The sequence below is a fragment of the Hemicordylus capensis genome, chromosome 8 (assembly GCF_027244095.1).
Source record: "Hemicordylus capensis ecotype Gifberg chromosome 8, rHemCap1.1.pri, whole genome shotgun sequence".
Classification (NCBI taxonomy): Eukaryota; Metazoa; Chordata; class Lepidosauria; order Squamata; family Cordylidae; genus Hemicordylus; species Hemicordylus capensis.
Window position 1 is genome coordinate 8135356 of NC_069664.1, and position 17820 is coordinate 8153175.

Here is a 17820-nt window from a genome sequence, read left to right on the forward strand (position 1 = left end):
TCACAAGTTAGTTCCCTTCTGCCTCCAACGTTCATGCATCTGCCATCTTGAATTGGGGTGGATGACATCATCACAAATGATGCCACTGTGTCCCTATAACTGTACCCAATTTGGTACATGTGTGCACAGGCACGCACTCACACACGGGCATGCACGCACCTGGGCGATCTCATACATTTACTTTCCTTAAATAAAATAGCCAAAAAAAAATCAGGTGTGTGTATAAATTGGCCCAGTGGCTCCTGCAGGAACCCTGATTTCTCCTGCTTGCTCTGCCAGTCACTTCTCTCTCTTCAGTCTGCCACTTGCTACCCAGGTTTAAGAGGTATAGTTGAGCCCGAGTCTTAGGATTGAGACATGGTGCTTTTGGCTGATAGATCGTACTCTGCAGAGCTCCACTTGTGAGGGTTATGCAAAGGGTAGTCCTTGAATTCCAAGAGCCTTCACAGACTGTAAGCAGCAGATGCAAGCTCTCCATTTTCATCTATGCATAGGTGGCACCGTGTGTGTGTGTGAGAGAAGCATCCTTGAAATCTTTTGGCAACATTTTCTCCCTCCCCATCTCTGGTCATTTAAGCTATTTTCCCTGCTAGTTTGGCAAACCAAGCACCTTTCAAAGTGGTGTTTCTCTTACATTTAGCAGAGGGAGATCAGCTATCCGTAACCTCTAGCACAGTGTCCTTTCAATGGCTGTTGCTGGTGTCTTCCTTTCTCTGTTTAGATTGTGAGTTCCTCTGACTTGTCCCCTTAGCTAAGCAGGGTCTGCCCTGGTTGCATATGAATGGGAGACTAGAAGTGTGAGCACTGCCAGATATTTCCCCTCAGGGGATGGAGCCGCTCTGGGAAGAGCATCTAGGTTCCACGTTCCCTCCCTGGCATCTCCAAGATAGGGCTGAGAGAGATTCCTGCCTGCAACCTTGGAGAAACTGATGCCAGTCTGTGTAGACAATACTGAGCTAGATGGACCAGTGGTCTGACTCAGTAGAAGGCAGCTTCCTATGTACTACGTAAACCACTTGCGAGCCTTCCCTGTAGCTGCTCCTGGGCTGTGGAATGCACTCCCGGCAGAAATCCATAGTTTGAGTTCATTGTTGGCCTTCAGGAAAACCCTTAATACCGATACTGTTTGGCCTGGACTTCCAGGGTTTTATAACTGTTTTTAAACCATAAAGGTTTGCCCTGATTTTCCAGGGTTTTTAAAAAACTGTTCTAAATGTTTTTATTGTTAATGTTTTATGAGGAGAGGAGAGCTGGCCTTGTGGTAGCAAGCGTGACTTGCCCCCTTAGCTAAGCAGAGTCCACCCTGGTTGCATATGATTGGGAGACTAGAAGTGTGAGCACTAAGATATTCCCCTTAGGGGATGGAGCTGCTCTGGGAAGAGCAGAAGGTTCCAAGTTTCCTCCCTGGCATTACTGAGAGAGGCTCCTGCCTGCAACCTTGGAGAAGTTGCTGCCAGTCTGTGTAGACAGTACTGAGCTAGATGAACCTATGGTCTGACTCAGTATATGGCAGCTTCCTATATTCCTATGTTGTTTTTATAGTTTTTGATTTTAACTGTTAATTGATATTAGTTGTTTTTATTTTAATGTAAACCGCCCTGAGCCACTTTTGGAAGGGCGGTATAGAAATCAAATAAATAAATAATAAATAATAGACACTAAGTCATCAATCACATGCACATCAAAAACATACCGTTGTGAAATTCTGTTGTTCTGGAAAACAAGTTTGACTCTGCTTGCTCATGGTTAGGACCAATGCATTAATATGGACATGTTTAAATTATACAGTTGTTTTAGGTGTTCCAATATTGGCCAAAGACTGAAATAAAGACAGGCTTACCGACTCTATATAGGTGCCTTTTGAGAAACTGAAGATGGTAGTAGAGAACTTGTAACTTAAGCTGCCACTCATTGTTAGAAGAGAAGGACACTTCTAATCATTTTCTTTCATGTTCCAATCCAGTAATACATCGGCAGACACAGTATCTTTAAAAAACAAAAGCAGTGTACTGTTTTTGGCCAATTAGAATGAGCCCTTGCTTATTAATCAGCTTAGTTTTTAGTCGATTGAGCTAATTAAAGTTCGCAATCCTGTTTGAAACCAAAAACAGTCACACAGACAGTTCTTCATGTGCCAGCTGCCGAGGATAGATCTGTGCTCGGTCTATTTAACTCATCCTAATATTTTAGGGGATGGGATATTTGGTCAAACATCCATATGGCCAGAAAAAGGGGTGGTGGTTGTTTTTGCATCTCTGCCTGCGCCTCTCATTGCTCTATGTACTTGTGCACACTGCTTCTCTTTCCCGAATGGGAGTGGAGCTTGATTTCCCTCAGAACAAGTTTGGGCTAATTTGATCTCTCTCTCTCTCTCTCTGCTGCATGCAGATGATTGCCAAAGAAGGTGTGGATGGCCTAAGTGTGTCTGAGCTGCAAAGTGCGTGCAGGGCGAGAGGGATGAGGTCGCTGGGCCTCTCGGAGGAACAACTGAAAGAGCAACTCAAACAGGCAAGTTGGAGGAAGAGGACCGGCTCGACTTTTAGGGCCCTGTCAAGAGCAGAGCTTCTTGGAGGATGTGCTCCTTTTATCTCCTGGATATGCACTGGGGAACACAGGACATCAAACCCTCAAGCTTGTTTTTCACCAGGGGAGAGCTGTTCTGCAGCCAAATTCCAGTTGAGACTGGCTTAATTTTGCCATTGCAGCCTACCTTTCCCCCTAGTCGGTCAGAGAATTTTTTGGCGCCCTGTTGAAGTTATGTCTTATGGAAAGAAGAGCCCAGGTGGGGGTGGGGCCGTAGCTCAGTGGCAGAGCATCTGCTTGCTTGCAGAAGGTCCTCAGTTCAATCCCTGGCAGCATCTCCAGGTAGGGCTGGGAAAGAAGACTCCTGCCTGAACCCTTGGAGAGCTGCTTGCCAGCCAGCACCAATAGTACTGAGCTGGATGGGCCAGTGGTCTCCAAACCCCACCAAACTGATAAAAATCAAGGACTGCGCATATACACTAGCTTCATGTGCCCAGAGAACAGCCTTGTCCAAGGCCATAGTTCAGTGGTAGAGAATCTGCTTTGCGTGCAGAAGGTCCCTGGTCCAATCCCAGGCAGCATCTCCAGGTAGGGCTGGGAAAGATGCCTGCCTGAAACCTTGGAGAGCCATTGCCAGTCATCACAGGCAGTCCTGAGCTTGCTGGACCAAGGGTCTGCCTTGGCACCTTCTTCTGTGGCACTGTGCTAAGCTTGAGTGGAGTCAGCAGGTACTGAGTAGTAGGTCCAGTTTGAAGGAACCGAGAGTCCTTCCGGACAAGATGGGCTTTGCTTTTGGAATGGTCTGCCCTCCACCAAGCAGGCCTCATCTTCATACCTGAGAAGATCTCAGGAGTTTAAAGGAGCACAGCTCAGACTTGCTGCTGCGCATTCCAGCATTGCTGAGGGGCCTCCAGATGTTGCCACCCACTTCTCCGCTGGGAGCTTACAGGAGCACGAGGAGCCTCGGATGGGTGGTGAAGCTGCAGGGGCCAGTTCCTCACGTGCACAAGCTGGATCTCTGGCCCCAGGGGCAGAGTGAGGCTAGCCTTTAGACGGCACATGAGCCAGCTGGGGTGGTCAGTACCGTCTGCGGGGGGTGGATGGAGAAGAGGTGATAGCATTGCAATACTTCCAGCTTTTGGCAATGGTGTCTGAAAAGCTTTTAAACACACAGAGACTACTCTACAATTCTATTGAAGTTGTCAGAGGAAAATGGAAATGAAGATTGGTAGAAATGTCCTCCAAAGGTTACTCCATGGAGAGAGTGCAACAATTTGTACATTGTTACCCTAAGCTGGACCCTCCCCCTTTCCGCTGTGCAAAAATGACTGCAATTCTCCCTCAGACGAGGATTGTATCCGAGCATGATGGGTTGTCACCACCTACTGCTCCGAGACAGGGCCAATCAGAAAGATCTTGCTAGTAGAAGGGAGGGACAACCCCCTCGCCTCCTCAGTCGTTTGCCCTGTCTTGCTCCAAGCAGGTGCTCTTCGCTCCGCTCCTGTTTTTCTGCTTGCTTCCTTCTGTTTCATCCTTCTGTGTTGGGGCTAGTCAGGTTTTTAAGGAACAGGCAGTCCTAGCGCTCCGTCCACGTTCGCTCTGTCCTTTCGTGGCGGATATCGGGGTCTATGGATACCCAAGACTCGCGCTGTGAGAGGGAGGCTTCTCCCTCCCTCTCGGAGGACTCAGTGGCACCCGCGGCGTGCCGTGCTGAGTGGGATGCGGCTACCTCTCCCGCTCCCGTCTCTCAGCCCCCCAAGGCCAAGAAATTGAAGAAGCTCTCAAAGGAGCAAAAAGCGGCTGCGCGCGCAGCCAAGCACACCGCAACGCAATCGGCTGCAGTACCTCAGCCAGAGCTTGCGAGTCAGGCCGAGGGGGAAGCCGACGGGGGAGTCTGCTCTCTGCCGCTGCTGCAGGGGGCCGTGTCTGCCCAGGAGGGTTCCCCAGCGCCCGGGATCTCCCAGGTAGGATCGCTGGGGTCCCCGTTGCAGGGCGAGCCGCCCGCAAAACGCCCATGCCCACCCCCTTCTGATCGGGAGCGGGCGCAACCTGGAGGGGCTGAGGAGGAGATCCCGGCTAGCTTTGCTGCTCTCCTCAGGCGGGTGGTGGCAGAGGAGTTTGGGAGGATCGTGCCCGATCTAGCGTGACAAATTCCCACCTTCCCTGCTCCGGCTGCCATTTTGAGTCCTCGGGAGCCGGCGGAAGATGCCGCTTTGCAGCCCCTTTTTCCCGCCATCAACGCTTCCGCCGCCATTTTAGCTTCACAGGGGGCGGGGGAGCATGCCGAGTCACAACCGCGGCTGCCCTCTAGGGGCCCGAGAGTGCTTTTGGGACCTCCTAATTTGTCCCCCTGTGCCCCAAGTTGCCCTCCGGCCCAAGGCCCTGGCTTGGCAGCGCCTGTCCTGTTCCCAGAGGAGGATAGGGAGCGCTCGGACAAATCGGACTCCTGCAGGGAGGAGGGAGAACTGTCTGGGGACGAGGAGGAAACCTTGCCACCTTCTCAGGCCCCCTATAGGCTTTTTAATCAGGCGGATTTCCCAGTCCTTCTCCATAAGGCACGTAAGTCTCTGCGCTTGGAGGGAGTCGTGCCTACCCCCCAGACTTCTTCAGAGGGGGACCCAGCAGTGCTGCCCTCATTGAAAGCGCCAGAGGTGGCGGTACCCTGCCCCCAGCTCTTCATGGATATTATCCAGGGCGAGTGGGACCGGCCTTTGGAGAGTAAGGGCCCTCCTCCCGGGGTGAAGCGTTTATATACTATCCCCAAGGCTGCTATGGACAAACTCCAGGTCCTGCCTGTGGACAAAGAAGTTGCCGCACTGGTGACTGGGGCGGTCCTCCCGAGGGATGGGTACGAGGTTCTCCGTAATGTGGAGGATAGGAAGTGCGACGCTTCATTGCGACGGTCCCACGAGGCCTCCGCACTCGCCGTAAGGGCCTCCGTAGCCTCCTCCATTTTTGCTCGGGCTTCTGTCCTCTGGGTGAGGGACCTTCTGCCCCTACTCCCGCCCGAATTGGTGACTCTCAGGCAGGGGCTTAATAAACTGGGAAAGGCTTCCGCCTTTATAGCTGATAGCTCCCTTGATACGGTGCAGCTGTCCGCCCGAGCCATGGCCTCTGACATAACAGTCAGGAGGCACCTATGGCTTAAAAACTGGAGGGTTGACCAGAAATCAAGAAGCAACCTGGCCAACTCTTCCTTCAAGGGGGAAAAATTATTTGGAGAGGCGCTGGAACCGGTCCTAATAGAGACCAAGGACAGGAAAAAGGCCATGCCCTCCTCAGCACAGTGCCAGGATCGCCGGGTTTTTTCTAATGCCTCTTCCTCCTCTTCCTCCTATTCCTCTAACAGTGGGGGGAACAGGGGGTTTCGATCTAATTTTCGTTCCCGTCAGGGCAAGCAAGACAAGCCGTCTTGGCCCAGAAACCAGGGTTTTGCCCGGGATCGCGCGCAACAGAGGTTTCAGCAGTCAGGTCAGTTCCCCAAGCCGGGATTCAAGCGCGCCACCCCACAGTGACTCGGAGGAGGGGCAACAAGTGGGAGGCCGGCTGGTTTCCTTTGCCCAGCAGTGGGCCAGAACGTGCACAGACACCTGGGTTCTACGTACTGTCTCTTTGGGGTACAGACTAGAGTTTCGGTCGCGCCCTCCGAATCGGTTCCTGCTCTCCCCTCAGTCCAACAATCCACACAAGCGTTCCCTGATGGTCAGCGCCATTCAACACCTGGTCAACATCAAGGCCATCGAGCGGGTCCCTCCAGAGGAAAGGGGATATGGAGTCTACTCTATTCTCTTCTTGGTGCCGAAGAAGAATGCGGAGTGGCGGGCCATCCTGGACTTGAAGTTTGTCAACCAGTTTCTCAAGGGGAGAAGGTTCAGGATGGAGACAGTACGTTCGATTCTGATGGCCCTCCAGGAAGGGGATTTCCTGGCCTCTATAGATCTAAAGGAGGCCTACCTCCACGTCCCCATACATCCCCTGGACAGGAAATTCCTGCGATTTGCCTATGCGGGGGCGCACTATCAGTACCGGGCCCTCCCCTTTGGTCTTTCGACTGCGCCGCGGGTGTTCACCAAGATCATGGTGGCACTCGTGGTGCACTTGAGGACTAGGGGGGTACACCTCTACCCTTATTTGGACGACCTTTTAATAAGGTCGCCATCTTGGGAGAAGGCACGGTCGGACGTCAGGGCGACCCTGACGGTCCTGGCAGCCCACGGTTTCCTGGTAAACATCAAAAAGAGCTCACTTGTCCCTCAGACCAGAATCCAACACTTGGGGGCAATCATCGACTCGATCCGGGGGTCGGTGTACTTGTCCAACGAACGCAGGCGGAAGCTGCACTCCGCCTGTCGCGGTCTCCTGGGCCGCTCTCAAGCGAGTGTTCTTTTTCTGTCTCAGCTACAGGGTCTGATGGTCTCTGTGATCGGAGTCGTGCCTTGGGCGCGGTTCCACTCTCGCTCCCTACAATGGCTTCTCCTTCCTCTTCAGGAGTTAGTCGCCAGCAGGTCAAGGGTCAGGGTGATCCTCACCCCTCAGGTACGCCTGTCTCTCCGGTGGTGGACATCTCGGGCTCTCGACGAGGGGGTAAGCTTCCTGCCGGTGGATCGCGTTGTGGTCACCACTGACGCTTGTCTCACAGGTTGGGGAGGTCATTGCGGGCATCTGATGGTCCAGGGTCAGTGGTCAGAGGCCGAGCAGAGTCAGTCCATAAACTGGCTGGAACTCCGGGCCATTCGGCTGGCTCTCATGCGGTTCCTCCCCGAAATTCGCAACTGGCACGTACTGGTTCGCACCGACAACGCCACCGCCAAGGCGCACCTCAACCGCCAAGGCGGGACGAAGTCCGGGGCATTGATGCGCGAGGCGGAACTCCTGTCCTGGGCGGAGAGGAACCTGTGTTCTCTGGAGGCCGACCATGTCAGTGGAGTGGACAACACTCTGGCGGACTGGTTGAGTCGGTCCCATCTGGATCAGGGTGATGGGTTCTAGACGATCAGGTCTTCAGGGGCATCACCCACAAGTTCGGTGTTCCCTTGGTCGACCTCTTTGCGACCCCAGCCAATGCCAAGGTGCCCAGGTTCTTCTCAAGCTATCCATCTCCGGGGGCGGAGACAGTAGATGCCCTGCTGTCTCCCTGGCCTCAGGGGCTTCTGTATGCCTTTCCTCCTTTTGCTGTGCTATCCCGGACGGTGAGAAGAATCAGACATCAGAGGGTGGAGATCATCCTTGTGTCCCCTCATTGGCCACGACGGCCATGGTTTTCGGACCTGGTGGCTCTCTCGGTGGAGCCTCCCCTATCCTTGGGGTTTCGGGCCGATCTTCTGCATCAGGGGCCTGCTCTCCATCCCGACCCAGAGTGGATCAATCTTCACGCCTGGAGATTGAGCGGGACTCCTTAGCGCTCTGCGGTTATTCCCCGGCAGTCCTAGATACCATCATGGCTTCCAAGCGCCCCTCCACAGCCCGTATTTACCAGTCAACGTGGCAGTCATTCTCGCAGTGGTGCCGGGGGTGCGGGACGGACCCCAGGACGGCTTCCGTTACACAGGTCTTGGGGTTCTTACAGAGGGGGTTGGACAAGGGTCTTCGCCCCAATACCCTACGCCGCCAAATGTTCGCCTTGGCGTCCGTCCTGCAGGTCCCAGCGTTCCCTTCTTTGGCCGGGCACCCCCACATTCAACGTTTCCTGAAAGGGGCGGCTGTATTAAAACCTCCGCCTATCCACCGTTTTCCCACTTGGGATCTCAATCTGGTGCTCAGGGCCATGACTAAGGCTCCCTTTGAGCCTCTGCGCACTGTCTCCTTGCGTGTCCTTACCCTGAAGGTGTTGTTCCTGGTAGCCATCACGTCGGCTCGTCGTGTCTCTGACCTGGGTGCCTTGTTGGTTCGAAAGGAGTTATGTTTGGTCTTCCCTGACCATGTGGTGCTTCGTACTGATCCGACTTACCTCCCTAAAGTCAACTCGGTGTTCCATAGGGCGCAGGAACTGATGCTTCCCTCCTTTTGTCCCAATCCCTCTTCCCCCAAGGAGCGGGACTGGCACAAGTTGGACGTCCGGCGGGCTATCCGCATCTATTTGAGGAGAACAAAATCCATTCGGGTCTCTGAATCCTTTTTCATCTCCTTTCGCGCCTGCTCACTGGGTAGGAAGGTTTCTAACTCCTCCTTGTCACGCTGGATCTGTCAGGCCATCCAGCTGGCATACGCTTCTGGGGGGGAGGTCGCTCCTGAGGGCATCACTGCTCACTCTACTCGGAGCGCGGCATCCTCTGCGGCGCTTGCCACCATGGCGCCCCTAGCCGACATCTGTAGGGCCGCCACCTGGGCTTCCCTTTCTACTTTTGTTAAACATTATAAAATACACGATTGGGCCGCGGCGGACGCATCTTTTGGCCGACGTGTGTTACAGAGGGTGGTTCCGACCTAGGATCAGACCTTCTGCTTTTCTGCCCTCCCACATTAGGTAACAGCTTGGGTATGTCCCATCATGCTCGGATACAATCCTCGTCTGAGGGAGAATGAATCGTTGGCACTTACCTGAATGGTCATTCTCCTCAGACGTATGGATTGTATCCGACCCACCCGAATGTGTGTCTGATCCTATTCCCCTCTTTCACCCGTCTCCTGCTGTCCCCGTATTTCTGTGGGGTGGTGTTTTCCTATTCAGTGCGTTTTTTTCTACAGAAGGGTTATTGAGTTAGGTCTGTTGGCACATGTGCCGTTCTTCCTCTCTTTTTCCTCTGGATAGGGGGGTGAATTGTTCTCTACGTGTACTCTGTCTGTTGTTCTGGTTCCGCAGTGTTCTCTGTTTCTAGAATTTTATGGAGCTTCGAAGCGCTATGTTATCGACTGAGGAGGCGAGGGGGTTGTCCCTCCCTTCTACTAGCAAGATCTTTCTGATTGGCCCTGTCTCGGAGCAGTAGGTGGTGACAACCCATCATGCTCGGATACAATCCATACGTCTGAGGAGAATGACCATTCAGGTAAGTGCCAACGATTCATTTCACCCTAATGGTTTGGGGGCAAGGATAAAGAAGGGGTGATAATACACAGAAAGCTGTAAGTGGGACAATGCGATCTCCTAGGATTGTCTAGGAATGGGTAGGTGTTGCCAAAAATCACAATGAGCATTTGTCCTCTGAGACGGGTGTAGCTATCATTGAGCGGATGGGCAGAGGCGGAGCTAGGGAAAATAGCGCCTAGGGCAAGCACTGAAATTGCGCCCCCTGTCCAAGCATTTGACACCCATCTTTCAGATAACTTTACCATAATATCAGATCAAATATCAGATTAACAAGTCAAGCTTGTTAATCTTTTAATATTTCAAAAACTATTTAGCAGTGGACGTAGCCAGATCAAAAAATGCTGGAAAACTACAAATTTCAGTATGCTGGGGCTCATGAAATACCCAAATACTATGTGGAGGTGTACTTGGAAAACTAAACAGAAGTGCCTGTCTAATTCTCTACTATGCACTGTAGCATCACTATTACGTAAGTTTTAAAAATAAATGAACAATTTGACTTTTCCCAGATATTCTGAAAATAATTAAAGGATATGCAGAGTAAACTGTTTCACTGCTTGGAATATATTCTAGTATTTCAGAAAGATAGTTAAAATGAGAGAAAGAGAGCAAGAAACTCCCAGTGGGCCTTAATACTAAGGATTTCACACTGATTCAAAGACAAACTCACCATTAATATTATTAAGACATCATATTTAACTCACTTATCACAAGAAGCAAAGTAAGAGGAAATGAATACAATCCTAGCTCATAAGCTTCAGCTCAGTATTCACAAGCCCTGATTCTCTGTACATAGTGCCAATCTGAATATGTGTACAGTGACTTATATAATTTTTTAAAAAAATATTACATGTAGCGCCTTCGGGGGGCTTCCTAAAGGCCATGTGCGGGGGGGTCTGCAAAGGTTCCCCCTCCCCCCGCTGGCCTCTAGGGCCTCGCAGAGACCATTTGAGTATGTGCATTGGCCATTTTTTAATTTTATTTTTTTTAAAAAAAATGGCTGCTGAAAACAAAATGGCCACCATGCATAGAGGCCATTTGAGCATGTGTGGTGGGCATTTTGTTTTCAGCAGCCATTAAAAAAAATAATTAAAAATGGCACCCCCTTCAAGTGGCACCCAGGGCACGTGCTCTGCCTGCCCCAGCCTAGATACGCTCCTGCGGATGGGTTCAAAGATCCCAATCTCCTGAGGGCCCCCAGCTCGACCCCTCCCCATCTTAATCATTATCTCCTTCACTCTGAGGGGCCACCAGAGAGAGGGGTGAACACGGGCCCCCTCTCCCCTAGCTACACCCTTGCTAAAAGACGATACCAATGGCCACAATTTGTGGTCCTGGCTCATGGAGAGTGCTTTTCCTCGGACTGAACCTCAGGGCAGTTTGGGTCTGTCTGATAGCCTGGGCAATCTCATAAGAACATCAGAAAAGCCTTGCTGGATCAGGCCTAAGGCCCACCTAGTTCAGCATCCTGTTTCACACAGTGGCCCACCAGGTGTTTCTGGGAAGCCCACAGGCAAGACCTGAAGGCATGCCTTCTCCTGCTGTTGCTCCCCTGCAACTGTTATTTAGACGCATCTTGCCTCTGAGGTTGGAGGTGGCCTATAGCCCTCAGACACCCTCCTGCTGAGGCTGGAGTTGGGATTGGAACCCGACAGTGAAGCAGAATACGTTTTTTCAGTTTAAACAGATGAGGAATCTTCAGGTCTCATGGGACAGGTCAGACAATCAGGGTCTGACCCAAGCCCTCTGTCCCAATCACCACGTGAAGGAGAGTGTTTGCCTAAGCAGGAAGGAGACCAGGCTCAGCATTTTGGATCAGGGGTTTTCAGACTTCTAAGTCAAAGTTTGTACATCCAATTCTTTAAACCACCTTTCTCCTCTTCTCTTTCTCAGTGGCTAGATCTGCACCTAAGAGAAAACGTTCCTCCTTCTCTCCTGCTGCTTTCACGTGCCTTATACTTGACGGAGGTGAAGCCCAAACCTATGCCAGTGGCTCCAGCTGAGGTGAGCGCGATCCACATCAGCTACTAAGGCAATTCATGCAATCAGCAGTTGGGTCGGACAGGTGTCCTTCCCAGCTTGGGGAGCTGTGCACTCTCCCAATTTCCCATCATGTGCCAGCAAAAAGCCAGATAGAAGGAGGGGGGAGTAACCGTCTGTCCACTAGGAGCTTCAAAGGATGGTGCCATCCTACCTAACACCTGTGCCCAGCTTTTTTTTAACAAGGTAGGCGGGGGAGGTATTTCTCCTTGCTTGTGGTTCCAAGTCCTTGGAAAGTAAAGCCAGATCAGCACTGCTGAGAAGCGTGACCATTTCCCCCAGGTACATCGTTGGGATGAAGACAGACTTGCTTCTGTAGGACCTAGAAGGTGAGCAGTGACCCCACACTGTCTGTTCTCTCTTTAGCCTCTGAAGAGCGAGGATGCTGCAGGCATGGCAGACGCGGATGATCACGAGGCCTTGCTCGACCCTGCCCCCCAAGTGCAGGAAGGAAAGGCAAGCAGCAGTTTCTTTCACCTGCCGAAAGGCCAAACTAGAGAGGACATTACACGTGTCACTTTTTCACTTTACTGTTTTAAAAAACCCACAACAACTAAACGGCTGCAAGAGGGCCAACCTGGGTTGGAACCACACAGAGAGGGAGGGGGTATGTTGTTTTCCTGCCAAAAATCTCCCGCTCCCTCAAAAGCTGCTGTGGGCCCGTAGAGGTGCCACTTGCTACAATAGCACCTTTGGGGATTCGGAGTATGTTTGGGTGGGTGTGGGTTTTCTGCACTGTTTATTTCAGAAGCCAGCGTGGTGTAGTGGTTAGAGTGCTGGACTAGGACTGGGGAGACCCGATTTCAAATCCCCATTCAGCCATGAGACTTGCTGGGTGACTCTGGGCCAGTCACTTCTCTCTCAGCCTAACCTACTCCACAGGGTTGTTGTGAGGAGAAACTTAAGTATGTAGTACACCGCTCTGGGCTCCTTGGAGGAAGAGCGGGATATAAAATGTAAATTAAAAATAAAAATTCACAGTCTAAAGGTAAAGTGTGCCGTTGAGTCGATTTCGGCTCATGGAGTCCACAGAGCCCTGTGGTTTTATTTGATAGAATACAGGAGGGGCTTACCATTGCCTCCTCCCTCACAGTCTGAGATGATGCCTTTCAGCATCTTCCTATACTTCTGCTGCCTGATATAGAAGTCTCCCCATAGTCTGGGAAACATACCAGTGGGGATTCGAACCTGCAACCTCTTGCTTGCTAGGCAAGTTATTTCCCCACTGTGAAGGGAATACAGCCATCCCTGGCCAACCGCGGGTTTCCCAATGGCGGTTTTGAGTATCCGCGACTAGGAAATTGTGGTAGGTTTCGCCAACCACAACCTGAGTATCTGCAGTTTGGTGAGATTCTTTGGCAATTTTTTTTTGGGGGGGGGTGCAATTTCTGGAGGTCAGGTAGTGATTTCTGAGGGTTCCCTGCTACTCTGGCTCAAATTCCACAAGAATATGGCTCAAAAAGAGATAGAAAACAGGTACTGAGCATAGGCTACTGAATTCGTTCTATGAAGCTGAATTCACAATATATTAAATACTGTGAATTTTGTTTAGTTTTTATTAGGATTTCCAGCTGCCCAGAGATGTGAGTTTGGGGCAGTATATAATTATAATAAATAAAATAAATGCGAAACGAACAGTACTGTGAGGGAGAGGGGGCGGAGTTCCCAAGAGATATCAGTCTACCCCAAAGTGTGGTGGCATCTATTGAAACACAACGCTCAACAAAATGAGGAAGGTTAATCAGTACATCCCCTCCACTATGAGTACAAGTGTGTTTATATTGCTTTTCAACAAGTCAAAGCAGTTTACATAGAAAAAATTTAAAAAGTTGTTTCTCTGTCCACAAAGGGCCCACAATCAAAAAAAGAAAGATAAGACAGACACCAGCAACAGCCACTGGAGGGATGCTGTGTTTGGGGATGGAAAGGGCCAGTTGCTCTCCCCCTGCTAAATACAAGAGAATCGCCACTTTAAAAAGTGCCTCTTTGCTCTTTTAGCAGGGGATTGAAAATCCCTCCTCCTGGATTTCAACAGAAACACTTCAGTGACTGTCTTCATTTTTTCTTTCTCTCTTGAAGAGTGAGGAATTTATCTCTGAGGCAACAGACAAGCGACCAGCTGCTGGAGTATCAGTCAAGCCACCTGCAGGAGAGGTGAGGTTTACTTCCAGACCAAATTGTTATGTTACATCTTGTAAACACATGTTAACCAAGCTCACAGAACCAAGACTATCGACCATTAGAGAGTCTGTATTTATTAATCATCTGCCTTTTTTAAAAAAAAGTAATCAACTGGCTAAACTTGCACACTCCCCAAAGCTCAATATAATGCTTCTTTGACATGAAGGGAGGATATAACTTAGTGACCAAAAATGATCTCACACATCATTTGAAAGAGTGTCTTAATATTTTCAAGTTCCTCCCTTATTGCAGTTGGGCACCAGAACCAAAACAAACACATGTGCCCTCATCTCTGCTCCAGCTTGGGCATTTAGGGTGAATTCAGACATCATGACCAACTGTGGTTAAGAAAGCTCTGGTTTGGTGTGATGTCTGAATTGACATACCCTGGTTTGCCAATGAGTGAGGAGTTGGCTCTCCCTTGCTAGAGATCTTCAAGCAGAGCCTAGCTAGCTATGAGTCAGGGATACTCACTGTTTCCTGCATTGAGCAGAGGATAGACTACATGGCCCAAAGCCCCCCCACCCCACCCTCCAACTCTCTGATTAGAAGTTAGGTAGGGGCACACCCTGTTCCTTAATTCTAACACATGCTCAGCTCAGGAATTGGCTTTCAGTACTGGCATTAGGCACACAGTCCTTTCACAACAGCAGGAGAGAGGGCATGCCCTGACCTCTTGCCCGTGGGCTTCTCAGAGGCATCTGGTGGGCCACTGTGGGAAACAGGATGCTGGACGAGAAAAGTCTTGGGCCAGACCCAGCAGGGCTGTTCTTAAGTACACAAAAATCCACCCCTTAAGCTTTCTTTATTTCAACATCCTAGTTTAGAGAATGTATCTTTTCAGCCGCCAAAGACTAAACCATCAGAGTGCAGTGTTGTGGATGGATGTCAAAGGACTTGTTGACCACAGCAACATAAAACCCCAACATACTTCTCAGCTGGGTCATATTTATTTGGAAGCAAGGCCTATTTGGGAATGACTTCCAAATACATGGGGGAAAGGCTTTGTCTGAAGATGCACACTGTGGTCGCTGTGTGGATTGCCTGGGCCCAAACCAGCAGGGCTGTTCTTAAGAGACTGCCTGAGGGGCTGGTGTAGGTCACCCTCTGTGGCATGGGAGAGATAAGTATAGGAAGATGCCTTCCACCAAGTCAGACTGCTGGTCCATCTAGCTCAGTATTGTCTACACCAGAGCTGCACAACTTCACCCCTTCCAGCTGTTTTGTCTACAGCTCCCAAGATCCCCAGCCACAGTGGCCAGTAGTCGGGGATTGTGGGAGTTGTAGTTCAACATCTGCAGGAGAGACAAAGTTGTGCAGCCCTGGTCTACACAGCTCTCCAAGGTTTCAGGCAGGAGGTCTCTCTCAACCCTACCTTGAGATGCTGGCAGGGATTGAACTTGGGACCTTCTGCATGCCAAGCAGTTGGTCTGCCACTGAGCTGCGGCCCCATCTGAAGGCAGGACCTAAGTGGAATGATACATTACGTATCTGGACGTGATGGTTTGCATCAGTATTCTGAAAATGAACTTCAACTACATCCTTCTTCTAAAAATTCCCTCTTGCTTTTTTCTAGACGAAATTGGAAGCCTCTCGAAGCAGCAAAGCCAGTGCCAATGGAGTCTAGGTGTGCTCCCAGCAAGGACCAGGACACTTCGGGAACAAAGAACCACTCCTCTCTGAACTTCATTAAATTGTGTGGACAGTTCTTATAGACCAGCTCTCTCCCTTGTCCAGGCATCACCACCCTGCTCCCCCAATCCCTCTAACCTCTTTGATCTGATCCTGGATGGTTTTGTTATCAGGGACAGGCAAAAGAGCACCTTGCGTAGAAGGTGGGCAGTGGGGGCACCCTCTCCCTTAACTATAACCTGTGCAATTTAAATTATTTTTTTTGTAAATAATGTACATTAGCTACAAACAGGATAAGCTGTATCCCATACAACAATGTCAGATGTTAAGATTTGTGTTTCTTAAAACTTTTAGTAAAACAGTGATTTATTGATGGTTTGTTTTTTTAAATTATTATTATTATTATTAGATTTGTTTATTATTATTCCAAAGCCCTGATCTAGCACCAGCCCTAGACTTAGTTTTTAGCCTACTTCCCAGTAGGGTTATGAGATCACCCAGCATGTGTGTCCATGTGTGCCCCCCCACTATCAACTTCGCAACGCCTGGACCAATATGAACCAAATCGGATACAGTTGTAGGGTCACCTTAACAGCGTAGTTTGTGATGATGTCATGCACCCCAATCCAAGATGACGGACATGTCAACTTTTGAGGCGCAAGTGGGCTACCTTGTGAACCGCTTAACCGGTTTGAACCAAATTTGCTACAGCTATAGGAACACTTAGGGATAGCCTAATGGCGTGGTTTGTGATGATGTCCACTCCAATTCACTCCAGTTCAAAATGGTGGCTGCATGAACATCTGAGGCACAAGTGGGCTAATTTGTGGACTGCCTAACCCATTTGAACCAAATTTGGTACATGCAGTGAGTGACACACAGGGGTTTGATGCCATTGTTTGATGCCATAGTTTGATACCAAACTTTGCCATAGTTTCAATTGATAGTTTGTGATGATATCATCCACACAGATTCAAGATGGAGGACTGGTACACTTTTGAGGTGCAAGTGGGCTAACTTGGGAACTGCTTAACCCATTTAAGCCAAATTTGCTACAGCTGTAGGACACACAGGGATACCTCAACGGCGCTGTGATGAAGTTATCCAACCCAATTCCAAACGGCGGTCACGTGAACATTTGAGGCGCAAGTGGACAGTCTGTGGACAGTCTGACTGATTTGATCCAAATTTGCTACATGTATGGATACATAGGGATGCCCCAATGGTGTAGTTTGTGAAGATGTCATAACACCCTAACCCCAATCAATGATGGTGGATGTGAGAACTTTTGCGGCACATGTGTACTAACTTGAGGACTGTCTAACCAAGTTGAACCAAATTTGGTACAGTTGTAGTGAGTGACACACAGGGACACCTCAATGGTGCAGTTTTGTAATGATGTCATCCACCCTGATCCAAGATGGTGAACGCATGAACATTTGAGGTGCAAGAGATCTAACTTGTGGACCTGGATTTGAACCACATTAAGTCCAGTTGTAGAGACAGTGAAAGGACAGTAGGCTGATTAATTCTTACTAGAACAACTTGTTTTATTATAAAGACACTAGAGAGTATCGGACTTTCTTGTCCACAAGTAGTTATACTTAGGATTAAAATGAATTTACAGCCCCATTCTGAATTTATTTTTATTTTTATTTATTTATTTATCATATTTTTACACCACCCAAAATGTACGTCTCTGCGTGGTTTACAACAAGATTAAAAAGTAAAACTAATTAAAAACAAAAGCAAAACAAAACAAAAATTTAAAGGCAAGAAATGTAAAACACAATTTAAAAATTTTAAAACAATATTCTAAAAACAACATTCAAAACAATTAAAACAATATCAGTTAAAAGCCTGGGTGAAGAAATGCATCTTTAAGGACTTTTTAAAGGATGTCAGAGATGGGGAGACTCTTATTATTTATTATTATTATTACTATTATTATTATTATTATTTTTACATTTATATCCCGCTCTTCCTCCAAGGAGCCCCGAGCGGTGTACTACATACTTAAGTTTCTCTTTCACAACCACCCTGTGAAGTAGGTTAGGCTGAGAGAGAAGTGACTGGCCCAGAGTCACCCAGCTAGTTTCATGGCTGAATGGGTATTTGAACTCGGGTCTCCCCAGTCCTAGTCCAGCACTCTAACCACTACACCATGCTGGCTTATTGCACTAGGGAGCGCATTCCAAAGCCTCGGGGCAGCAAGTTTACTCGGAAGCCAGCTCAGAGGGACTTAGTCTAAAGTCAATACCTAGAATTACAGCCCTAGTCTCACTGAAGTGAGCGAGATGGACAGCTTGAGCAGGCAGTAGCACAGTGACATCAGCGTGATCCCCCTAGAACCAAAGGCGGGCAAGCCTCACACAGACACCACCTCTGTAGCCCCTCTGTCTTCCTGTGACTGCAGTTTG

General features: G+C 49.5%; 1 protein-coding gene across 6 annotated transcripts in view; it reads left to right on the plus strand.

Moving 5' to 3' along the window:
- The window catches only part of LETM2 (leucine zipper and EF-hand containing transmembrane protein 2), a 37979-nt gene extending 22205 nt beyond the window's left edge, over positions 1–15774 (plus strand). For all 6 annotated transcript variants that reach the window (XM_053269551.1, XM_053269547.1, XM_053269552.1 and 3 more), the window contains 5 exons: positions 2389–2508; positions 11441–11551; positions 11954–12043; positions 13667–13741; positions 15345–15774. In XM_053269551.1, the coding sequence (XP_053125526.1) occupies positions 2389–2508; positions 11441–11551; positions 11954–12043; positions 13667–13741; positions 15345–15395 (447 nt within the window). In that variant the 3' untranslated portion in view covers positions 15396–15774. The remainder of the gene's footprint in view (positions 1–2388; positions 2509–11440; positions 11552–11953; positions 12044–13666; positions 13742–15344) is intronic.
- The last annotated feature ends 2046 nt before the right edge of the window (positions 15775–17820 follow it).